Here is a 25,055-nt window from a genome sequence, read left to right as displayed (position 1 = left end):
CAGTTTCCCTGTCTTCATGGTTCAATATTTGTATGCACGCTGCCTGGAATTTCTGACATGTCAACAGGACATTGTCCACAGACATGCTGTGTTTCTGGGACATTACTCACCTTAGATCTTGTTTGTGAAGGCTCCATGAGTCAGGAAGGTAGGCCCAGTGCTTTTGGTCAGACTGCTGGAGGCTGACTTCTAATCTCTGCAAGGCAGGACCTCAGCCTGCTCCCAACATGTTGTGAAACTTGGAGCAGGATCTCCCCATGAGTGTGCAAGCACAAGAGCTTCCCAGGGCTGAGTGTGAAGATCTGTTTACTTGGGATATCTGCACACCTCACAAGTAGCTTGGAGACTTGGCCATGGGAGGCCCCAGGGCCATACTGGGGTAGCAGTCAGTGCTGGGGAAACAATAGCATAGAGGTGGGCTCTGTACTGGGATTCATGGAAGCAGCTCTGGGATGGATTCATGGGCCTGGGGCTGAGGTGGCTCCTGTCTGTGCATATGCTGGTGTCTGTTCAGTCACTCATTTATATCACATGAACGTGGCATTTCTGCGTGTGTTTGGCTGCATCTCAGTGCTTGCACTGCAGTGCTCTGAGAGATGGCAGCTCACGCCTGCAGGTCCCATCTGCACAGGGTGTCCCACACCTGGTTCTAGTCAGTATCTGTCAATGGAAGATGGAGCCCCTCCCGCATGTCAGCATCCTGGGGAGGCTTCCCCAGCCACATCTCTTTGTGGATGCTGCTCCCCTGATTTCCACTGGAATTTACACCCCAGCTCAAGGGATGTCCAGTGGCATGCTCACATGGACAGTGATGGAAATTGTTTTCTCAATGCAATGCAAAACAGATGTGTGTAAGCAAAGGGTTGTGTGCATAACAAGCATAAAAAGGGAGTGTGTTCAGGAGACAAGCAGATGCTCTCTTAAAATGTGTGCACATTGCCCTCCTGAGTTACACACCGGGTGCACACTGCACTCCTGTGTTATACACACTGTGCACACTGCACTCCTGAGTTACACACCATGTGCACATTGCACTCCTGTCATGCACACTGCACTCCTTACACATCCTGTGCACACGCTCCTGAGTTACGCACCCGTACACACTGTAGCTTTTTTTTTTACACACTATGCACACTGTCTTCCTGTGTTACACTTTGTATCATTTGGAATGCCCCCTGTATGATGTCTTGCACCCTAATCCCAGCAGCCGAGTGCCTGTAGATGTGGTTTAGGTTTCCATGGGGGTCATACTTGGTGACATTGCAGCCTCCCCACAAATTCCCTCTTGGAAGAGTTGCTTCCACACTGAGAGGAAAACTTGGTCCTCAGTCTCTGCTGCTCTCCCCCTGCCCTGCAGGGTCTCCCTTCCTGACATCCCACTTCAGGCCTGCTCTGCTCTGAGGAATCTGTCTTCCTCTATTCTTGTTTAAGCCCTTAGGTGCTGCCCTCACCTTCGGGCACCTGCCTGGAACCCTGTGCCACTGCCCTGTGTGTGCATGCATTGGGCGGGTGGTGTCCCAGGATGGCGTGGCTTGCTAAGGATTGGTGGATCAACCACTTGTCTCAGGCCAGTCTATTCATCCCAATTCCACAGTGGGGACATCCGAGTGTGAGGCTGGCCAACTCCCTGAGACACACACAATGGATGTGTGCCCAGGCCCCCAATGTGAGCTGCATGTGTGTGGGGCACCAAGCCCCCTATTCATGTTGTTCCCTATCCTGAGCCAGCATTAGCTGGCAGAACAGAGTAAGCCTGTCCTGCCCACTCTCCATGTTACAGCATGTGACATGGGGCAGGAGCTCCTGGGGAAACAACTATGGCTCCTGCTGGTGCCAAGACACAAGCGTGCAGACGCCATCAAGAAGCAGGTAGGAAATTACAATGCACTTGGCCTAAATCTTATGTTTATTCTTGTTTCCTTAGAAACCAAGACCCAGCCGTCCTGGGTCTCTAAGCACAGGGATCCCTGGCACCTATGAAGTGCAGTGCCTGCTGGGTGGCTGGGAAGGCCCTCTGTGGTGGTAGTGATGCCGACTGGGCCATGAAGGACATGTTACTCAGCATGCTTCCGCCTACAGCAATGCAGTCTCCCCTGTGGCCAGCCCCAGTGAGGGTCAGTGGTGCCCCAAGTCAACTGAGCAGGTCCCACTGTGTCCTACTGCTCCAGGAGTCTCTGTGGGGAGTGGGCAGGGCAGGTTGTGAGGGTGCCTGGCCTTTGTGGGTAGGTGACCTGTCTACTGTAACATTTGGAGCTGGCTTGCATTGCCCTGGCCCGGGGCCTGAGCTCTGGATCAGCAGGAAGCAAACAATCTTCAGCCTTGCAAGTCCTCTCAATGGACAGCAGCCCCCTCACTTGTCGAAGCTTCTTTCTGGTCTGTGAGGCGAGAAGCAGGCAGGAAAGCCTTCCCAAGGTTTAATTTATTTCTTTGATCCCCAAAACTGAAGTTGTGGCTCTCTCATGTGCATGGTTTTCCTTTTGGATCCAAACGAGCATTTATGTTACAGGATTTCCATCCAGTCCATGTGTGGCACAGACCATCTCCAGGGTTGGGCAGGCCCTTTGCAAGTAGGTGCCCAGCCTCCCTCTGGATGCCTAAGTGGGTGCCAGGATTAGGTGCAGCCTTGACCCCCTGTGGTCCACATCCCAGCCGTGTTCCCATCAGGGTTGGACAGGTGCATCTGCAGTGTGGAGTCTGGCCTGAGCAGCTCACGGGCCTGAACCATGGGCACTGCTTAAGCTACGAAGGTCCTGGGCTATGGTGAAGCAAGTCTCTTCTCTGCAATTTATCTGGAAATGACTGCTCTGGGACCCCAGAATCCCCTGCCCAAACCCAGAACTTGGCGCATATGAGTCTGGGCAAAGGACCCTGTGCTGTGTCCACAACCTGCCAGCCTGCTAGGGCTCCCCATTCAGCCGGGTTGGTCTGACAGTGCAGGATCTGGTCCCATTCCTGGTTGCACTCTGGCCCTTCAGTCTAGGATCTTTGCTGCCTCAGGAAGATGATGTGATTGAGCCATCTGAGTCGTGTGAGAGGAAGATGACCAAGTCCTCAGATGGGGTTCAGGGTACCCCTCCTGCTTCAGGCCACCCTGGGGGTGCAGGAGAGGGGAGGGGGTGGGAACAGCTCTGGGACCCCATCTCAGCAAAAGGACTGAATCTTACATGGCCAATGAGCAGGAGTAAGGGTGAGCCCTACAGATGCCAGGTTCTGGCTGAGGACTGGGCAGCCTGGAGCAGGACTCCTTCCCCTTGGTTACTGTTACGATCGAAACACTCTGGGGTAGGGGAGATAGGAAGATCCAGGTGGACCTTCACACTAGGCCCCAGGAGTCCCACAGGCCCTGGTGGGACACAGGCAATGGCCGTTTCTCTGACCTGACCATGACACACAGGCCCCTGTGTTCTGGGCTCCAATGGCGGAGACTTCCCTGGGAGCTACATACCTGCTGTGACCAGGCTCTGCACTACTTGACAACGGTCTTCTTAAGGTTCCAGTTTTGCACGTACCAGTTCCTGAGCTTCTGGTGCCCTTCGGGTGGACAGGAGGGAAGTGGCGAGAGCGCAGATGATTGCTTCAGCTTCCCCATCAAGGTTCTCACGTTTAGGATTAGGAAGTGCAGAGCAGGTTCGGGCTCAGACTGGCCCTAGATTCCCACGTGCCTCCCAACTCCAGAGATGTGGCAGAATATAGCTTATGGGCTCAGACGCCAGTACTCACTGCTGTCCGTACTGTGTGAGGAGAAGCCAGTGGAAACTCTGACTTCCCCTCTCCTGCAGTTTGCCCCTGTGCCCAGGCCCTGGCACTCCTTAGTGGCCTGCTGAGATAGTTTTTGGACAGAGGCCCCAGAATGAGGCTTCAAGGATGAAAAACTGGCCACCTGGAATCTATGGTCATTCCTTCCTTCCTGGGCACACGCATGTGGTGACCCTGCTCTCTGGGGGATGGGACTGGGCATCTCAGAGAAAGTGCCAGAAGCTGCTCCCAGGGACCTGCATGGAGGAGGTGGGCCTTGACCCTGAGTTCACCAAGTTTGGCTGTTGTTAAAACATGCCTTAGTGTGGGATTTCAAAGGTGAATTTTAAAGCTGGAGTGAACTGTGTCCTGGGTGAGGCGCCATTTGCGTGTCCTCAGGAAGAGCCAATCCAAGGCCATGGAACTCAGGACAGGTCCAGAAACATCCACGAGGCACTTGCCCACCTGTGGCGCTCACAGCTGGGAGGGGTAATGGGGGGCGCTGGGTGTCCCTGGCTCAGCCCACTGGAGGGAATGACTAAGTGTTCAGACTTTGTGGCCCAATTTCCCCAGGGTGAGAATTTCTGTAGAATATGGACCCTGGAGCAGCAGGCATCACCCCAGCTGGCCTGTCCAGGCTAACGTGCAGCTACACAGGCACAGAGACCAGGTTCCCCATGCAAGCCACGGACGTGTGTCAGGGAAATGTTGAAGGTGGGACTGAGGTGTCTCTTGGAGACGTATAGCGGAAAGGTTGTGAACCTGGAAGGGGCCTGACCTGGCCCACCCTGGTGGGCAGTGATCCTGGCCTGTGTGGTATGGGAGGAGGAAGCTGTGTCCTCCACGCCCCTTCCTCCCCCCACCCCTGGCTGGGCATCTCCTGGCCTTGGTTTTCTTCTCCCATCCCCTCCAGCCTTTGCTGTTCTGGGGAGATGGTGAGGAGGGGTCTTGGGGAGTGATGAACCCCTACAATGGGCATGGGGGTGAGGCCCTCCAGGGTGGTGAGAGCCAGGACAGGGTTGGGTGAGACTGACTTGTAGGGAATCTGACCTCCCAGACTCTCACTAGGGCGAGCGCAGGCAGGAAAGAGAGGCCAACTTCTTGGGCAGGGTCCTGGGGAGAGCAGGTGTGAGTCAGGGACTCGTGCGGGCCTCCTGCAGGGCACAGAACAGGGTGTCTAGGCAGTGTGTCTGGCACAGGAGATTTGGTGCTCACATGCCACTCCTGGCCACGGCCTCAAGAACTGACTGGGTGGGGGAGATGCTGCTGCCAGCAGGGTCTAGTACTCAGCTGTGCAGGAGCTGGGTGCTCAGTTGGTCAAGCATAAGCCTGCTACCCAGGAAAACTGACATGGGAGGCTTCTAGGAGCCTCCTGTTGTGAGGCTGCTTTGGTTTAGGGTGACGGTGGATCAGGGAGTCCAGCCACATCCAGCAGCGAGGCTGTGGCTGTGGTCCTCCAGGCATGTGGCTGGACTGAGCTTGTCTGAGCTTATGCTGGGTCTGCCCTCAACTCCAGTCAGGAGAACACAACCGTGTGTGTAAAACCACTGGGACAGCTGCCCCACAGGAGGACGGGTTGCGCAGGTCCTCTGTGTCTTCCTCTGGAGAGAGCCCTGCATGCAGGGAGGCTGTGAGGGCTGAGGGGAGGTCACTGTCCATGTCCTCGGTGCAGGGAGGCCTGCAGCCCAGTCTTGGCCTGGAGAACATCCAGCACAGGCAGCCTCAGTCTCAACATTGCAGAAGATGCCAGGCCAAGGCATATGCACTGCCCCCTCCCCCGTGTCTTCCATGATGTGGCCTGGCCAGCTATTGCTCCTCTGCCCACCTCTCCTGTGGGCCCCTGGCCTCCCAGTGCAGCATCCACAAGCTGCAGCATGGACACAGATGCTGCTCCAAATGCCTCGGGGCCCCACGGCCAATGCCTAGAGCAGCTTGGGTAACAGTGCCATTCACACCACCTTCATCAGGGTGGGTGCTGGGGGGATGGCAGCTGCCCAGCTCCTTCCCCCTGCATGGCCCCGCCCAGTGGGGCAGAGGGTTATGGCTTTTCTCGTCAGATCCGCCTCTCCCACTCTCCTGCATCTCCCTCCCCAGCTCCCACCCATGGCACCCAGTGCTCCTCTTGGGTGCTGGTGCCAGGCAAGACTCCTCCTGGGGTACCCATGGCTCAGGATGCCCAGGGTACTGCACGTCACCCTTGGCCAGACAGCGAGAGGGGCTGAGGGGAGGGCACAGGACACTCCCTCCGTGGGAGAAGCCCCATGGCCCTGTCCTTTCTTCCCCAATAGAGCAGGGAGCCAGGGGTCTGGGGGGTGCAGACCAGCTCTCCACGCCCATCTTGGCCACCAATGGGGTCCTGCTCCTCCCCTCCCCCTGGCCCGCCCAGGCTTCCTGACACCCCAAGTGAGGCGGGAGCATGCAGGGAAGGGAGCAGCCTCTAGCACTTGTCATCTTCCTCAGTGTCACTAAGATCACCCACAGTGCCACACACAGTGCCAGGCCCAGGCCCCCCACGCCGTCGCCGCCGATAGTGCCCGTTGGGCATCTGCCATCTGTGCCGCAGGGGTGGGGCTGAGCCGATGGTGTTGGAACGGCCGAGGCTAGTGGCCACAGCGGCTTCGAAGGTGAGCGTCTCCTCCTCGCCGCAGTCCGAGGCGTGGGAGTCTTCGTGCAGTGCCAGGTAGGGCTCTGAGATGTAGCGCTGGGGTGAGGCCTGCGGGCCTGATGCAGCAGGCACCTCAGACAAGCCCCCCGGGGTGCTCTGCAGGGACGGGGAAGCCAGCAGGGTGCCCCCCTGGCTCCCATCAGCCTGTGGGGAGAAGTCGCCACCAGGCTGCTGCTGCTTGAGTGAGCAATAGGAGAGGAGGGGCCGCGGCTTTGGGGGAAGGGGAGGCAGCTGCCGGCGGCTGTGCCTCGGGGTGCTGCTGTCCGAGATGGAGGGGATGGAACTCTCACTCAGGGAGCCTGTGCCCTGTGGAGCGAAGAGAGACACAGTTCACTGTCGTGGGGCGTACCAGCCAGGCCTTGACTGAGCTGCTAGTGGCCACAGGGCTTGGCTCCCACCCACACAGGGTTTCCCAGGACTCAGACCTCCCAACGCCTAGGCCTGGAGCCAGGATAGGCAAATGGATGCCAGGACATGTGACCGTGAGCGGCCATAATGCCGCTCCACACTGAGACGTCTCCCCTTGGTTCCTCTCCTAGTCCATGTCAACAGGCGCTTGTCCTCTCCAGCGATCACAAGTCCTCTGCCCTGAGGAAACCTGATGGATGTGGAGCAGGTTGCTGGGGTCTCAGGGCCCAGCAAGCTTTGTTCAGGCAGGGGCTGGTCACTGCTCAGGACCATGCAAACACTAGGGAGCCTGGGGTGGGATGTCTGCCCCTCCCTCTCCCAGCCACAGCACCTGCTATCTGAATGCTGGGATGGTCAAAAAGGGCTCCAGGGCCAGGGCCTTTCCGGGAGTTCTGGTTCTGAGAGTTTGATCTGTGGGTGCCACCCAGGCTCACCTGTCGGGTGGGGCTCTGGGACCTGCCCTCACTCGGAGACCTAGACTGATGGCGCTCGGGGGACTCCCAGTCCGCCTGGGCCCCCCGCTCCTCGGAGCTGCAGCGGGACACATCAGCGGAGAGAAGGTGCTCTCGCTCTTTGGACCGTCCCCGCTCTCTGCCTCCTGAGCGGTGAGTGTCAGCCTTGTGACCTGCAAGACAAGGCAGCCGCTGCTCAGTGTGCTGTGCCAGGCCCTGTTATGGGTTGCATGTGGTGTCCCCCTAAACTCAGCCATGAACTCTGACCCCCAGTGGGATGGAGGGGCCTTCTGCAAGCGACCAGGTCCTGAGAATGGACCCATGGTGGGATTTGTGGTAAGGAGATGTGGGAAGGGCCTACTCCTGGCGTGGCCCTGGACAGTGCTGTGTGCATGGACATGGGGTCTCAGTGGCCGCAGCCCCAGTGCTGTGAGGGGGAATCTGTGGTTTCAGGCATCGTCTGCCTGCAGGAGCTGGAGGTAACCTGCTTCTGTCTCAACTGGACAGGGCCTCTGCTTGCAGTGAGGCCAGAGATGTGCATGTCTTACAAAGTGAGGTAAGCTGGAGGGGAGGAGGGGCACCCCGCAACCTGTCAGTCTAACAACTCTGCCAAGTGCAGTGGTCAGTCCAGTGGCCACCTGGCCTGCACCCCAAGGTCCTTCCTGGCTGGGATGTAGTGCTTGCAGCCTCCACACCTGAGTCTGAGTTGAGGCGGTGGGCAGACAGCCGCAGGGATGAGTGGTAGCTGCGGCGGCGTGACTTGTAGGTGTTGTCGCTGCTCCGTTCCATGGAGAACTCCTCAAGCCATGAGGAGCTGGAGCGCTTGTCCCGGATGGTGGAGAAGGAGCGCCGCATGGAGCCTGGGTCTGTGACCACCTGGAAACATCGGATAGAGGGACATGAGGTCTGAGTGAGCATAGGAGGGTGCAGGGTCGAGGGAGGCCTGAGATGTGCCCTGAGTCTCGGTCTGAACTGCGGCTGGGGCCAATCTGGCCTCAGGCTGCTGAGGGCTGTGGCGGGCAGGAAGCTGCCTGCAGTGCTGGGGGCCCACTGACTCCCATTCCTGCCTGCTTTCCTGGCTGGCATAGAATTTGCCACAGAAGTTGGAACAGTCACAAGAACGTCTCGTCTCTGTCGAAACCATGTAGGACAGACAGACAGACAGACAGGAAAAGCCAGGAAACAGACAACAGAGCGCAGCGTGGCCTGCGCTGGCAGGATGGATGGCCTGACACGGAGTTGCATATGAAGGCACAAGTGCTGGAGGAGCTGATGGGAGGCTGTGCCCTGGCCGAGGCTGCAACCGCACAGCGGCCTGTGTGAACTAGGCCCCAGTGCCTCTGCTCCTGATGGCAGGGGCAGGGGTAAGCTAAGGCTCACTTGAGAGCATCAGGTGTTCTCTCACAGCCTGGGATGCTGCAGGGGCAGGTGGTGGTCGCTTTTTACCTGGGGCTCCATAGTCAGGCGTGGCATAGAGGAGGCCCTCCCCGATGCCTCCTGCTCCCGGGTGTCCTGAGGAAGCTGGGTGCCATGGTTAGCGGACCGCACGCTTTCTAATTCACTAACCTCTGGCTCCTGGAAACAAACACACAGCCACGCTCGTGGAATATGCCAATTCCCTCCTCTCACCCCTGAGGACACCTCTGACCCTCGGGCTCTCAGCAGGACATCTGTCCAGGATGGACCTCTCTCTCATAGCCACTAGAAGAGGGGAGGCCCAGGCCCCTCCTACAACTCCAGGTGGGCACACAGAAGTGAAGACAGACACGGTGTAGCCCAGTGTGTGCAGGCATTCTGCCAACCTCTTGTGAGACTCAGGTCATGAGATGGCTGTGAACAGGTTCACTCTGTATGCCACGCATGGCCAGTGTCCCTGCATCAGGATGTGGTGTCCAACAGGAGGTGTGCAGTGGGGCGTGTGGGGGTGCCTGGGGGCACTGGCTCCAGCAGACATGGTGACAGTGCTGTTGTGCGTGAAACACACACTCTACATGCACACACAGGTCCCCACCCATGGGATGGGCAGTGTGTGGCCACCGACACCTGCATGGAGCCGCAGACACACGGACTGACAAGACGGACACACACCCACATAACCTGCCCTGCATCTTGGAGGGTTCCCACCCAACAGGTCTGCTGGGGCTCTTAGGAAGCAGGGGTCTGCATGGTGAGTGCCCTGTCCCCCTTGTGCCTTGGAATTGCATGGCAAGTCCTGGCTCCCCTGGGCTCCCCAGTTACCCTAGACCCTCCTGGAGACAGAAACAGCCAAGCTAGGAAAGCCAAGTTGAATCCCAAAGTCTGCTACCTCATCCTGCATCAGCTGCCACTCTCAGGGTATGGGCTTGTATGTACCAGGCAGCGGCCAGCGTGGCCACTTCAGGGATCATGTTTCTGCTTTCTGAGAGTCAGGCCAAGCCCCACTGCTTCCTCCCCTAGCTCTCAGAAATGCCACCACTTGGGTGGCAGGCTTAGAGTGGTGATCTGGCATCCTGCTAGGTCACCCAAGCTTCCTAGCAGCCAGCACTCCGTTGCCCTTGCTTTGAGCTTGGATTGAGGTGGCCATCAACATCAAGGTTGGCACTGGATTCCCTGGGGGTTTATCCGGCAGCTCCCTCCCAGGGGAGACCTTCGTCTGACTCTGCTCTTGCATTCAGGGTCCATACCTGGAGGATGTGACCTGATGCAGAGAGGGGCCAGGACCACCCAGTCTGAGGCAGGGGCACTGACTGGGACAGGACAGTACTGTCCTGACTGGCCATGGCTAACAGAAGAACAGGGAGGGCTGAGGAGTTATAGATCATTCACCAGAGAGCGCTGTTCCTGGAACTGCCCTTCTTCCTCTGGCGGGTCCATGCATGTCAACTGGAAGATCTCCTGTGGGGACAGTGGACTCATCGCAGGACATCTGCTCCGGCCACCCCTGAAACCAAGTCAGAGCAGGACTGAGGGTCAGGGTCCTGTCCGTGCCCTGCCCAGCAGCTCCCAGCAAGGCACCCCATCACCTGGGCCCCAGGGAGGCTAGCACCCAGGCTGGGGGCAGGCCACTTGTCCCCTACCAGGGGCAGCCTCAGTCCCACCACAGGAAGGTGTGGGCTCAGGGGCGGCATGCCCAACCAGGCAGGCAGCTCAGCCTTGCCCAGTTTTGGGGTTGCTTGCAGGATAACTGCCCCTGACCCTGAGCACAGCAGGCATCAGACCCAGGCTGTGGCACTTGCAACACTCCCATGCAAGGGGCCCTACTCAGGGCACCAGGGGAGGACCGGCTAGCCTGTGGCTGTTCCTCTGAGCCTGCTCCAGAATGCTGTGTGAGACTCCTGGGTTTGGGGTGTGCACTGAGGCCAGAGGCTGGCAGCAGCTCAGGGGTGGGGGGCATTTTGGGTCTCCTGCACCCAGTCAGGAATAGACTGTGAGGCATCTCCCCTTCTTCACAAATAGCCCACAGATGCCCCAAGTGGACAGATACAGCTGGCAGAGGTCATCTGCCATGAAGGCTGGCACTGGCTCCCACTGCCACAAAGAGCTGAGTGAGACTGCCAGGGCTCCTCTGGAGAGAGATGGGCTTCATGGGCCCGGGTTGTGTAGCTCCTGCTCCAGCTTTCAGAGGCTTGCTGGGGCCTAGTATAATGGTATAGCATGTTACACTTCTGCCTGTGCTCCTAGTTCAAGTCCCAGTTGCTCCATTTACAATGTAGCTCCTACTAAGGGCTTAGGAAAGCAGCAGAAAATGGCCCAGCTACTAGGGACTCTGTACCCACAGGGGGAGACCCAGAAGGGCACCTGGCTTTAGAACAGCCTAGCTGTGGCTGTTGCTACATGTGGGAGTGGAGGAGGAACCAGCAGACGGAGGGAGCAGCCTGGTCCACTACTCAGAGCCTTCCTGGTGGTCTGCATGACAGGATACTTGTCCACACTGCCACAGGGTTATGGGTTTTAGACTGGACTTCCAGAGGGACAAGGTCCCTTCCTTAAGAAATGGAGTTCTCAGACTGTCCCCACACCCACTCACCATGCTGTATCCCTCCATGGCTCTCCCAGCAGCACCACAACCTGTCCCTCTGCGAATAAATGTGACATTTCCCTCACGGCCACCAGCCGCAGCTCACTGCACCTCCCTGTGACCTGGACCATATGGTTATGCCGAGGTCTGAACACAATCTTTGAGATCTCCCAAACAAAAGCTTGTTCCCTTCCCCTGACAAAGTGAGCCCCTACCTGGTCAGTAAACATCCTCCTCCATCCACTGTTTGCCACACCTTCCCTCCTCTCTGTCTGCCAACAATGACTCCTTTCCAAACAGCCCAGTGTCCTCCCTCCCCACGTCTGCTCAGTGTCTCCCCTCCCCATGTCTGCTCAGTGTCTCCCCTCCCCATGTCTGCTCAGTGTCCTCCCTCCTCATGTCTGCTCAGTGTCTCCCCTCCCCATGTCTGCTCAGTGTCCCCCTCCCCATGTCTGCTCACAGTGTTCTCCCTCCCCATGTCTGCCCACAGTGTTCTCCCTCCCCATGTCTGCTTAGTGTCTCCCCTCCCCATGTCTGCTCAGTGTCCCCCTCCTCATGTCTGCTCACAGTGTTCTCCCTCCCCATGTCTGCTCAGTGTCCTCCCTCCCCATGTCTGCTCAGTGTCTCCCCTCCCCATGTCTGCTCAGTGTCTCCCCTCCCCATGTCTGCTCAGTGTCTCCCCTCCCCATGTCTGCTCACAGTGTTCTCCCTCCCCATGTCTGCTCACAGTGTCTCCCTCCCCATGTCTGCCTAGTGTCTCCCCTCCCCATGTCTGCTCAGTGTCCCCCTCCCCATGTCTGCTCACAGTGTTCTCCCTCCCCATGTCTGCTTAGTGTCTCCCCTCCCCATGTCTGCTCAGTGTCCCCCTCCTCATGTCTGCTCACAGTGTTCTCCCTCCCCATGTCTGCTCAGTGTCCCCCCTCCCCAAGTCTGCTCAGTGTCTCCCCTCCCCATGTCTGCTCAGTGTCTCCCCTCCCCATGTCTGCTCAGTGTCTCCCCTCCCCATGTCTGCTCACAGTGTTCTCCCTCCCCATGTCTGCTCACAGTGTTCTCCCTCCCCATGTCTGCTCAGTGTCCCCCCTCCCCATGTCTGCTCAGTGTCCCCCTCCCCATGTCTGCTCACAGTGTTCTCCCTCCCCATGTCTGCTCAGTGTCTCCCCTCCCCATGTCTGCTCAGTGTCCCCCCTCATCATGTCTGCTCACAGTGTCTGACCCTCCTTGTGTGGGTTGTCCCCTCCTGGAGCGCCCCCCGCCTCTGTGCTGAGGGGATTACTTCCTGTACCTGCATGGTTCATTCACTGCGTCTGCCTCATCACTTCCTGTGACTGTGACCAGCTGTATCCTGTACCCAAGTCAATACTTGTACTTGAGCCAAGTTGACTCCTTCTAAAGATTAAACCTAGGATCACTTCTCGGCCTTCTGTCTAAGATCAAGTGAAGATTCAACCTAGGGAGTCAATACTGTAGCCGTGGTCTGAGAAGCCATGTGACCCTGCTATACAGCTATACACAGCAAACTTCGAAGGATTATGCAGCAGACTTGGGGGCACTTCTAGGAGGGGATGACCTACTTGAGGTGGCAGCCTGGGTCTAGACCAAGTTGCTGCTTCAGAGAACCCCAGCTGCCATTTATGAGTGAGCTGCTCACCACAGCCCGGCTGGGTCAGACAGCCATTGAGGTTCTCCTGAGATTGAGGGTGCAGGAGGAAACTGTCACATAGGTGTTCCCTGTGTCAGAGGCCCAGCAAGACTGTGCCCCCATGGCCTGAGACTGGGCACAGGAGTGTGCCTTGCTCAGTGTGGCCAAGAGTATGCCGGTGAGGTGGGCCACCCATGTGGAGTCTGTGACTAGGAGTTCCTGGACTCAAGAGCATTGGACAGTAAGAAGCCCTCTGCCTTTTGCTCTCGAGCAGGCCACCGTGTGGACACACCATCTGCTGCAGTCTTGGGAAAGGCATCACCCAGCACACAGGGAGCAACCCAGTCTACTCACAGGCCTGCAGGGGGGCCTGGCGGGAGGTAGGGCAGGGCCTTGGCATTGGCGATGATCTCCTGGGGTAGAGAGGACGGCTCCATGCGCTGGAACATGGGTGCATTTTTCTGCATGGAATGGGAACAAAGGAAACTTATGGCAGGAGAACAGTGCCATAAAACATGGGCCATGAAACATTAACCTTTGACCCCAGGGTATTCTCGGCCTCACCCCAACCAGCAGCCATGTCCTCTGTGCAGGACCAGCTCACCTGCTCCTCCAGCTGACGCCTCTGCTTCTTCACCTTGCTCTGCTTGTAGTAGTCCATGATCATCATTGCTGCATAGATCTTGCCCACAGTCAAGTCTGAGGCTGGAAGTAGATGTGGCACAGAGGGTGGGACATGATGGCAGGCTTGGCTGTCACCAACTCCAAGGTGGGGCCAGCCCTCCCAGCATATGCAGAGGTCTCCTGCGTGCCCAGACCCGAGGACACGGCACAGGCCATCTGTGTCTGTCCTTGGGGCTCTCAGTCTGGGACACCAACACTTTGCTGCATGCTACCTCCTCCTTGTCTAGACCCCCACAGACGAGGCTACCACTGCCCACAATGTGAGGTTTGCTGCACAGTATGGCATAGGGGGTGTTTGGTCCCCAGAGAGGATTCCCTACCACAGCATCACATCCTAAGAAAACACTTCCACGAACCCCTGGTTCTCCCTGGAACACTGCACTCCATGCCCAGGCCCCCAAGCAGCCCTCACCTTTGGGCATGGGCACCAGCAGGTCCAGCATTTTCTGAGACAGGTGGGGCCAGATGGCCAGGATCTCCTTCTGCAGCTCTGAGTCCAGTTGCTGCCTGTCTGCGCCCCCTACAGTTACAAGTGCCAGCGAGTCAGCAGAGCCATGGCAGGAGCCCTGCACCCCATGGGGAGGACAACCCCAGGCATGGGGCCGGCGGACATGCTACTCCTGGGGTCTTTCTGCCAAGAAAGCCCAGCACAGCAGCTCTGGTTACCCTGGAGGCCAGGAGTGGCTTCCTCATGGACCCCTAGAGCTGCTCAGGCTCCACCCACCAGGAGAAACTCCACAGACAGGGCTCAGTGCCCGCTTAGCTGCTCTGTGGTTAGGCCAGGGTTTGGGTGTGGATGCTGCAGGCCCATCCTCCTCCCAGGCTCCCAAAGAGATAGCACCACCCAGAAAATGCCAGACATGTTGGGGGCAAGGCAACATGAGGACAGGAGGCATGGTGATATGATGGCTGCTTGCCGGGGTCAGAAAACCGCCGCCTAGGCCATGACACTGCCGAGCCACTGGCAGCAATGGTCAATGGTGCACGCCTTGTCCCCCACACCCTGCAGAAATGGCTGTGAGTCAGCAGGGCCCTGCTCACCCTTGGCGATTTTAATGTCCAGCGCTGTGCGGATCAGAGCCATAAGGGTGGACGTGAAGTGGACTGTCATGTCCTCGGCCACGGGCATGTTCATGAGCACCAGCCTCTGCGTGGAAGAGAAAAAGAAAGAGCCGGAAAAACAAAAACAGATGGAAAGACGCCTCGGGGAGGAGGGAGGCGCCAAGGCCCAACACAGACAAAAGGAGGGTAAGGATCCCATTCATATTCCCTGCACCTCACTCAGACCCCAGGAAGGGGTTCTCCACTGGCCAGGGAGCAGCTTTTCAGAGGAGGGAGTCAGCTCCAGGAGGTGGCTCCATCCCCTGCCCTGGCTGGCTCTGCTCATCTGGACAGATGCATCCTGGTGCACCCTTTTTGAGTTTCTGAGATGTAGGATTTGCCAGCCCAGACTGAGCATGCATGGTCTAGGATGAGGCGGAGTGGGACGGGCAGGAGGGAGGCACGCAGGCTCAGGACGGGATGAAAGGAGGAGCAGCAGTGGGCACGTCCTGTCCCCTCACCCATGGGGAAATCACTAGAATGGCCAAGTCCACATCCCAGGGAACAGTTTGCTCCAGTCCATCCCCGCCCCCAACCATGCAACTTCCTCCAGATGTGAAGAATTCAGGGCCACACCCAGCCCTGGGACCTGTGGATGTGGCCATTGTGGATGAAGGGAGGCCAGTCCCACACAGAGCTGCATGCCAAGTCCTTGGGGAACCACCAGTCCAGCAGGCCCCCAAACAGGCTCCTGACACTGGGTGGCCTAGCTTCTAAGTCTGGCTCCACAGCAAAGGGGCCGTGGATTAGCTGGACAGAATCTCCTGTCCACAGCTGAGCACACCTGAGGACAGGTGGCTCCCCAGGACCATGATGACTGCTCAGGCCAGGCCTGCATGTGCACCGCGCCTGGGAGCGCTCTCAGAGCTTTAGAGAGTGAGGGCTGCTGGCCCACGGGGGCCATTGTGCCATGAGGGCCGCTGGGACTGCTGGGACTACTGGGCCTTGAGGGCCTCTGGGGCCGCTGGGCCACGGGGGCTAATTGGTCTTGAGGGCCTCTGGGCTGGGGGTGCCACTGGGGCCGCTGGGCTGTGGGACCACTGGGGTCACTGGACTGTGGGACCACTGGGACCACTGGGCTGAGGGGGCCACTGGGGCCACTGGGACCACTGGGCTGTGGGACCACTGGGGCCGCTGGGCTGAGGGGGCCACTGGGGATGCTGGGCTGTGGGACCGCTGAGGCCACTGGGCTGTGGGACCACTGGGACCGCTGGGCTGTGGGACCACTGGGGCCACTGGGCTGAGGGGGCCACTGGGGATGCTGGGGCCACAGGCTGTGGAGGCAGTAGGGACTGCACTCCTGGTTCCTTGGGCTAGAACTGCCCCCATTCCTGGGGTTAGGGTGAGCCCTGTATTTCCTGTGCCCATTCATACCTCACGGAGCCACATTCAGAGGACTGGCACATTACTACCCAGCCAAGCTGATTCCAAGTCAATTTTACAAACTCTGACACTTTCTTCTCCCTCAAATACCCTATGGCCTAGGGTTTGTCCTCTGGGGCCCCACACAGGCCATGCCTGAGGACGCAGAGCCACACGGGAAGCCCCCATTCTCTGCAGCCCATCTCAGTGGCCTCAGGCTCCTCCTTTCTCTGGGCCTGACCCACGCCTAGGTCTGGGCTGCTTCCTTCTTTGACCCCTCCACCGCCCTGGCCCACCGCTGCCCCCTGTCCTGGGGATCCTGAGGCTGGAAGGAAGGGAGGTGCTCTACCTTATACGCCACCTTGGAGGGGCATCTCTTGCCGAGGCCTAGTGGTGGCGACATGAGGGTCAGCATCTCGTACATCTCAGTGTAATGGATGCGGCCACTGCGCAGGTGGCGGTGGCAGGCCGGGCAGGGGGAGGCAGGGCAGGGGAGGAGGTAGGGAGGATGCAGCATTCCCGGGCAGCAGAAACAGAATGGATGGAATATACAGAGAACAAGAGGAGAGGAATGAAACAAAACGGACAGACAGGAGAAGAACAGGAAACCTGTTAATCAAGGCAGGTTGGACACGGCCCGTCCTGGTGTGGTTTATAGCACGCCCCCACAGACCTGGGAACAGGTGGAGGCCTCACTTCCACTCCACTCTCCTTGACTGGCATCGCCCCGACACCCCCACACCCTCCCTTTCCTAGGGCTGTGGGTGAATAGTATAAACCGGATAGACAGCACTTCCCGTGGTTAGGCCCTGCCTGGCTCCTGGTGGAGTGCTGTGTATCCCCGGCACGGGTGTGTACGGCAGGAGGCAGTGGCTCCCAGTGGGAGTGGTGGACTGTGGGTGTCCATCGGGGTTGGCCGTGGCTCCCACCTGTCCTGCGGGTGAGAGCTCCTCCTTCCCCAAAGGCCCCGGGCCGACACATGCCGGGCAGAGGAGATGGCCAGGGCGGGGGCAGGAGCACCGGCATGCCATGCTGCCCCAGTGCCCTCATGCGGCTGCAGCTCCACCGGGTGAGTTTAAAGAGTCTCAGCAGCAGCCCCCAGCAAGGCTCTGAGAGCCACTGGTGGCAGAGAGGTCCCAGAGGGGGCCCCATGTGCCCTAAACGGCATCCTTAGTTCCATGACCCAGACACTGTGGCATAACCCCCAGGCTCACATGGTTGTAGGGGTCTTCCCAGGCCCTACACTCCCCGAATCTTCCTCTCAAACTGCCATCCCCCTGCTCCAGTTTCTTCCTCTCTCAACCTCCCACTGGTGTCCCACAGCTCTCACAGTCACTTCTGGCCAAACAGGGAGGGACAGCAAGGGTGGACAGAAGGACAGACTAGCTGCACCTGCTGTAGGAGGCAGTGCGGTACCCATCGGTCATCATGGGCTTCCCCAGCTCCGTGAGGGAAGAGAAACCCACCTTCACCCCTTTGTCACCCCTTTTCTGCCCCATCACCTGGGCCACTCTTCCTAGCTTACAGCTGCTGGTTCTGCTGGTTTGGGGAGAGTTGGGGCCTCTTTAAACTCAAAGGAAAGTGGCATGAGGGTTTCTTCATGTACGCAGGGCAGTGAGCAGGACAGGAGGGGGGTGGTGGCCGGGGACTAGGAGCAAACCTTGCAGGCCACCCTGTAGGGGCAGTTCTCTCCCAGGCCCAGAGGAGGCGAGATCGCCCGCACTAATTTGTACATATCCTTATACGGGAGCCTGCCGCTGCAAAGGAAGCACAGTGGGTTAATGGGGCACTCAGAGACAGCACCACCGCCAGGACGGCCTGGCAGAACCAGGAGGGAGAGGCCGAGCTGCTGCCTCACCAGAGCACACTGCCCGAAACTCCTCTGAGGAAAACCTAGCCCAGCCAAGGCCTGAGCTCAGACCAGTGTCCCTGGCTGCCCCAGCAGGTCGCAAAGCCTCCGATCACCAGCTGAAGCTGCCAGGATACAGGCCAGCAGATACAGGCCAGCAGCTCGGACTTGCACGTCTGGACAGCTTCCGCTGACCATGAGACGGGAGGCTGGTGAGCAGTGAGCAAGGGCTTGGCTGGAGCTCTGCTGCTGCAGGCCCTGGTGAGACCAGTGTTCAGAGAACAGCCCCGAGGGAGTCACAAACACACCCTGACTCCATTCCCCCAACCCCAGACTCAGCCTGGATCCACACAAACCTGACAGAAGTGACAGGTAATCAAGGACTTGCGTCGGGAACTCCAATGCCTTCCCTGCAGGTGACAGCCCAAGGTCCCCATGGAAGTGCAAGCCTGTGGTCTCCGTGCGCTTGTGGGGTTGGTGGGCCACCCCTTGGCCTGGTTCTCCCCATCACAGTGCCTCAGTGGCTCAAGAGTCTGGGGAGGCAATCTGACTGGGGAGCATCTTGCCTGAGTCCCCTCTTGGAGATGCTGGACAAGGTCCCTCACTCTGTGATGTACAAGGTGGGCAGCAGAGGTTCCTCGCACATTCTGCCCTTCTTGCCTCTGGGTTGGTCCTCAGGGGGCTGTTTTAGCCACTGGGAGGAGGGGACACTTGGAGTCCAATAAGTAGCACCCAGGGGCCTGGAGTTCTTAGAGTCAGGAGCACCCAAGGGGCCTGGGGGACGGTGAGTCCCAACCGGCAGGGTCTTCTCCCTTGGGTGAGGGATTAGCCAGTCCTTGGGCCCTAATGGCTTCGCCAGCGATAGCCACAGCTCTATTGGCCCTTCCACATTGTGCTGCTGTGTAGTCAATGATAGCAGCAGTCACATGGATCTTGGGGCCTCTGCCTTCCTTCCATATCAGGGAGGGCTGCAAGGCCCTTGCTTAGCTGTGGCCAGGGCAGGGCCTGGAGGTTTGGGGCCCTATGCAGCTCAAGTCCCAGGCTCCAGGTAAGATAATGTTGCGGGGGGCTGGGGGAGCAGCAATGGTGGCTCCCATCCTGTGAGGAGCAGCACTTTTCGTGGTCTTTTCTGAGTGGACCAGAAGGATCAATTGGTGAGTTAAGACTCCAGAGCTACACAAGCCCCTGGGGATAGGGCATCAGTGGAGCCCTCACCCCAGGGCCTCATCCCTTCCTCGCTGCAGACAACGCACATACATCACTGCTGCTGGGCTCCTAAGCTGACACCCCTGCCAACAGTCTCCAAGGTGAACCACTGGGCAGACTGTAAAGGGGTCCCTCGTGTCCTCAGGGAAAAGACATCACTCAAGTGCTATGACAAACCTTGGAGGTCTACCCAGACATCCTCATGGGGGGACAGGAGCAGAACCACCAGGACATCACCTCATCAGCCCCACTCAGTGGAGTCCCACAGCAGGAATGGGGTTATGGGGCATAGTCCCAGACCAAGGCATTGCGATGGGACTGGCAGAGGAAGGAAGGAGATGGGGTGGCAGACTGGACCCCAGTCCTCCAGCGTTTGTAGCTCCCATCCAGTCGCCCTGTTCCCTGTACCTACAGGATCCAGAGGGGCCCTGAGGTCGACGTACCATGCAGCCCGGTCATACTCGGCCCACACACGTACAAACTCGTCCAAGTGGTGTGGCCCCAGGATGGAGGAGTCCCGGGTCAGGTACTCAAAGTTGTCCATGATGACAGCCACAAACAGGTTGAGCATCTGGGTGTGAGGGCAGATAGCAGTGTTAGGTCCAAGGGCCCCGGGTGCCAGGCAGGCCAGGGAAGCCAGGGTCCCCACTGGGCAGGGACCAGTGTTCATCCCATGTGTCAGGTGTGTGGCATTCTTCCAGGCTCTGTCCAGTCAGGCTGGCCCGGAAGTTAACCATTCCCTCATGAAACAGTGTTCAGTTTGTTATTCCTGAGACAGCTGTTACCCACACCACTGGTCTGTATAACTCAGGGTCTAGGGGTGTGGACCAGAGGACCTGCTGCGTGTCAGGCATCCAGGAACCACCAAGCAGCTGATTCAGGACCAAGCAAGTCCTGTGCAGCAAAGGGCAGCCTGGGAAAAGGGCACAGCACCCCCCCGCTTTGCCCCCCAAGCTCCCATGTTTCTGATTTCCCAATTAGACATTCCTCTTCAATGAAGCTGCAGGAGACGAAGCCAGGGGCCTGTGCCCTCAGTCTATCCATCCTGCTTCTCCAGCGAGCATCCATGGTTGGCAGTGCCTCCACTGACCAGGCCTGGGTCTTGCTCAGGGTCAGTCTCTTTTCTGCAGCTCAATATAAGCATGAAGACATGCACGAACCAAGCTTCCTCCAATCAGTGGTGTCCTGCTTTCCTACCAGTAGTGCCACACTTGCAACAGGACACAATAAAGTCTTTCATGTATGGCAAAGAGGTGGTTTCTGTCCAGTCACTCATGCCCTGTTTGGCAGAAATTATAATGGGGCCAGAGTCATCTTGCCTAGAGCTAATGCAGCAGCCACGGGGGTCAGCCCAGTCTCCACCTGCTACCTATACTCTGAGAGCTGGGCAGGTGGGATGTTTCAGCCCTTGGGACTGCCCTGAAGAGATTCCATCTTCAAGTGCAGCCACAACACTAGCCACTGGTTAGCTGTGGCCACTGTCCACAGCCATGGGCATTTGTGCTGAGGCTGAGGGCCACAAGTACGCCTTCCTGCTTATTCTGGCTGGTGTTTGAAAGAAAACAGGGGATGCAGTGTCCATGCAGGCTTTCTCTGAAGGCAGCACTGGAGAAGGCACCCTGAGGCAGGCCCAGCACTGCCCAGCTGAGCGGCCATACCCAGCATGTGGCTCACTCGGGCTCTCACCTCACATTCCTTATGTGGTTCAGAAGCTTCAAAAGAAAGACAGGGTATTCTCAGTCCAGTTCCCAAGATGCCCATGGCTCGAGGAAGCCTGCTCCCAGGGTTGCCCAGTGCCAGGTCCCAGGATCCCCTCACAGAGCTGCACTGCACTCCTACCTAATGAGGCTCACCCCAGAAGCAATGGCCTGTACATGCCCAGAGGAGACTGGCTCACACTGGAGGGAGCCTCCGATATGGCTGATTTAGGGTGGCCACATTCGCAGCAAACATTGCATCACTCACCAGGAAGGAGCAGAAGAAGATGAAGGAGACGAAGTAGACGTAGGCAAGGTCAGTTCCGCAGCGCTCGCTCTCCTGCTGGCCAGCAGGTGCTGTAGTGTCAGGCTCGCAGCCCTTCTCACCCAGGCATGACAGCATGATCTCCTGCCAGGCCTCGCCCGTGGCACTCCTGCACCCGGAGGCCTAGGGGTTAGCATCAGTAGCAGGACCGCAAGTCCCTCTTCACCCCTTTTTGCCCCTCCCTAGAGGCACCCCCCTTCCCCAAATGCTAAGCAACCAGTGTCTATCCTGGGTTCTGGCCAGCAGAGGGGACATGAACAACCTGTCACCCAGGGTCTTATTTAGCACTCAGAGGAAGTATGACTTGAAGGAAACTGCCTGTGCTTGCCTACCTGCTGCCTACCCCAGGAAACGCTAAGGCTGACTGTGCAAACACTTCACTGAGTCAGGGGAATTCATGGGATTCCTATGTCACTGCTGCTGAGTGGTATGGCCAAGTGTCACCTCCTGTCCCCCACACAAGACTTAGGCTAAAGAAATGTGCAGAAGAACAAGACAGGGCCAGCCTCCCTCAGGATGGCTTTTTCTCAATAGCCACACAGTCATCCAAGTCACTCAGCCATCCCACCAATCACGCAGCCATCCCTCAAGTCACACAGCCATCCCACCAATCACACAGCCATCCCACGAGTCACACACCCTTCCTCCAGTCACACAGCCATCCCACCACTCATACAGCTGTCCCATGAATCACACAGCCGTTCCACCAATCACACAGCCATCCCGAGTCACAGTCATCCCACGAGTCACACAGCCTTCCCACCAATCACACAGCCATCCCATGAGTCACACAACCATCCCATGAGTCACACAGCTTTCCCACCAATCACACAGCCATTGTACCAGTCACATAGTCATTCCGAGTCACACAGCCGTCCTTTGAGTCACACAACCATGCCATCAGTCACACAGTCATCCCACAATTCATACAGCCTTCCCACCAGTCACACAGCCATTGCACTAGTCACTCAGCCATCGTACTAGTCACTCAGCCATCGTACAAGACACACAACCATGCCATCAGTCACACAGACATCCCACAAGTCACACAGCCATCCCATGAGTCACACAACCATTCCACAAGTCACAGTCATCCCACGAGTCACATTGCTGTCCCATGAGTTACACAGCCATGCTACCCATGCACACAGCTGTTCCATGAGAAGTACCTGAAGAGCAGCATGAGAGACCCAAAAAAACTGCGGAAGTTGTTATGCCGGTTGATGTGGCTCTCTTCATCTAGCTTGATGTTTCCAAAGACCTTGGGGAGAAAACCAGAGAGAGAAAGTGCATCACTAAGCAGGGTGGGGGCGGGACCTACCTCCTGAGTTGCCTATGCTATACACAGGAGTGAGGGCACGGCTCCAGCCCAGGACACAGTGCCTGTCTCCTTCACTCCAGAAGGCACACAGCCATCATGACCTCAGCTGCAGGGTCTCCTGGGTCATGGTGTCTGCATGGGACCTGTACCCAATCACTTTCATTCCTACAGGGCTCATCTCTGCAAACTAGAGTGGTCTAGGGCTGTCTACTCAGGCTGCTGAGGCATGCTGTAGGGAAAGGTTTCTTGTGCTGTCTTTGGAGCTGATGACAAGAGGATCCATCTGCAGAGGGCTAATGGGTAGCCTGAGCAGGCATGGTCCATGAGCCACCCAGGCTGAGATAACCAATTCTGCCTCTACCCGGCAGTCACATCCATACACACTCTTGGGGGTACTTTAGAGAGACCAAGGAAAGCAAGATTCAGCTTATTTTGGTGAAAAAAATTCTGAAGCCCATACAAGACATATTTCAGGGACTTGTTGAAAAACTTCTTATATTAATGGATTTCAAAGCATTTTTAAGTGAACATTATGTTGGAATTTCATTCTCTATGAACCATTTGAAACACTGTGCACACTCTTTGAAAGACTGATATTTCACATCTCAGTGACTTCTGTATTAGGTCAAACAGAGTCCAGGCAAACAGGATGCTCCAAGTTGGAAAATATCGATATTCAAAGGGAAGAGGACTGGACAGAAGGGACAGACAAGCAGATGCCCCAAGTGATGCCACCGAGGGAGTGACACATGGCACCTCAGGTACCTCATCCTGTAAGCACATCTGCCTTGAGTTTCTCCCCTAGGACAAGCGGGAATCCCCATCATTCATCATTTTTGGGGTTTGCTAACGCATCCTCTCCTCCATCATGAACTAGTAGAGGGCATGCTGTGACCAGCCACAGGTCATGTACAATATCCAGAGCCCAGGGCAAAAGCCAGAGTCTTTTTGAGGAAATGTTCCCATCCTGGGAAGGGGGCTTTCATTGAGTTTTACCTTCCCTGTGATCTCAGGCCTACACTGTGCCAAGGACACAGAGGCCATCAGGGACAAAGCCAAAGTCTGGCTGGCTGGAGCACAGCACCTGCCTGCAAATGGTCCATGCTGGATGAGGAGCTAAGCTCAGAGAGGCTGGGTGGCCGGAGCGCTGCACATCTTGTCCATGGTTGGGCCAGGTGGGATGCTCCCTGAGCCCAAGAGCCATGGCCCTTTTACACCTTTGCCAACACCTCCAGGAGCCTGTAGAAGCTCCAAGGAACCTTCCATGGGTACTTGAGCCAAAGCTCTGCCCTGCTCTCTCATCTCTGTGCCTAGGAGCAATGTGGTTAGCAGCAGGCTGGGCACAGTTGGCTGACCACAGGTCTGTGTCTGCAGGATAGAATGCTGGTCTTGTTCAGGAGGAAGTGAAAGGAAAACGAATGCCTGGCCTCTCACGGAAGGGTCAGGACGGATGTGGGTCTGTGTGGGGCTGCCTGTGAGACACCATGTCAGGGACCTGGCTGAGCAGCGCAGTGCAGACAGTAAGTACAAACCAGCTCCTCCACTTGCTGAAAATCAAGCATTGTGCAAGTGGCTATATCTCACCCGCCCCTTGGAGACAAGATTGACCAAGCAAGGTTTGATGCAGTTGCTGACCATCTCTGCTCTGACCTTGCCCAGCCTCGTTTCTTCCACCTACACAGCCATACACATGTGCACATGTGTCACAGTGTCTGCATACTGAGGCACCCCAGCACAGTGATACATTACCATGTGCACAGTGGAGGGAACTGCAGATTGTGCTGTTTTAGTTCATTCCAAAGGAAAAAGAACCTTACTGACCAGGCCTTTGAGACATTTTATTGGTCAGAAGTCACCAGCAGCAATTCTGTGACCCATGCTGCAGGCATCACCAGAACCTACCAGAATAACTCCAAGAAGGAGCAAACACCACTGCTCAGCCGTGTCTCCCTCTCCTGATGTGCAGTGTTTCTGGAGAATAAAATTCTCCCGTAAATGGGGTCACACAAAGGAATAAGGAGAATAAGAACTTGAGGTGAGAAAGGAGCAGGGAGAGGAGGCTTCCAGAGATGCAGGGGCCGAGCCAACCCCTCAGAAGGGCAGTCAGGAATGCCATGGCTGCCAGCCTGCCTGACTGTGGGGGCAGAGTAACCCATGCTCCACGAGTTCCATCACATGTGAGAAGAGCAGGTAGTCTGCTAGTCAGTCATGGGCCTTCACAAGCTGTGACAGGCTGTTTACTCAGGTCTTTAGGTGACTGTATAGATGTACAGGGTGGTGACCTGGAAACTCGTGTCATGCCAGCATAAGTGAGGCCCTTGAGCCTTCCTGGGGTGGGGGCAGTGGCCTGGGCCTGTGAGGTATTCACAGCAGGGCTCACAGCCCATCTGAACATAACCCAGACCCATTGGGTGTCATCACACACAGGAGGGACAGCCACTCAATCTTCTGTGGGGCCACATCCAGCCAGCAGTGGCCTTAAGAAATGGATACCACTGCCTCCCCAGTGGTAACCCTGTGCTAAGACTAGGCCATGCCATTTGCTATTGACTGCTCTGCACCACCTGCCTGTCAGCCGTGTGGTCCAGGCATGTGGACACAGACTGGCACTGGG

The 25,055-nt window shown here is 57.4% G+C and overlaps 1 protein-coding gene across 11 annotated transcripts in view; it reads right to left on the bottom strand.

Annotated features, from left to right (window-relative positions):
• Positions 1-3,780: 3,780 nt before the first annotated feature.
• CACNA1E (calcium voltage-gated channel subunit alpha1 E) overlaps positions 3,781-25,055 on the bottom strand; it is a 253,728-nt gene continuing 232,453 nt past the window's right edge. For 6 of the 11 annotated variants that reach the window (XM_058668915.1, XM_058668917.1, XM_058668914.1 and 3 more), the window contains 13 exons: positions 22,290-22,381; positions 21,064-21,229; positions 19,542-19,669; positions 16,393-16,489; positions 14,622-14,727; positions 13,993-14,100; positions 13,501-13,601; positions 13,251-13,357; positions 10,066-10,180; positions 8,707-8,835; positions 7,956-8,136; positions 7,243-7,433; positions 3,781-6,706 (listed from right to left, as the gene is read on the bottom strand). In XM_058668915.1, coding sequence (XP_058524898.1) covers positions 6,173-6,706; positions 7,243-7,433; positions 7,956-8,136; positions 8,707-8,835; positions 10,066-10,180; positions 13,251-13,357; positions 13,501-13,601; positions 13,993-14,100; positions 14,622-14,727; positions 16,393-16,489; positions 19,542-19,669; positions 21,064-21,229; positions 22,290-22,381 — 2,055 coding nt within the window. In that variant the 3' untranslated portion in view covers positions 3,781-6,172. Of the gene's footprint in view, positions 6,707-7,242; positions 7,434-7,955; positions 8,137-8,706; positions 8,836-10,065; positions 10,181-13,250; positions 13,358-13,500; positions 13,602-13,992; positions 14,101-14,621; positions 14,728-16,392; positions 16,490-17,595; positions 17,801-19,541; positions 19,670-21,063; positions 21,230-22,289; positions 22,382-25,055 lie in introns of those variants that run through there. The other 5 variants (XM_058668918.1, XR_009246127.1, XR_009246126.1 and 2 more) reach the window with 5 other exon arrangements.

The sequence above is a fragment of the Ochotona princeps genome, chromosome 10, assembly GCF_030435755.1.
Source record: "Ochotona princeps isolate mOchPri1 chromosome 10, mOchPri1.hap1, whole genome shotgun sequence".
Taxonomy (NCBI): Eukaryota; Metazoa; Chordata; class Mammalia; order Lagomorpha; family Ochotonidae; genus Ochotona; species Ochotona princeps.
Note: the sequence above shows the minus strand (reverse complement) of the source record. Positions and strands in the feature narration are given on the sequence as shown.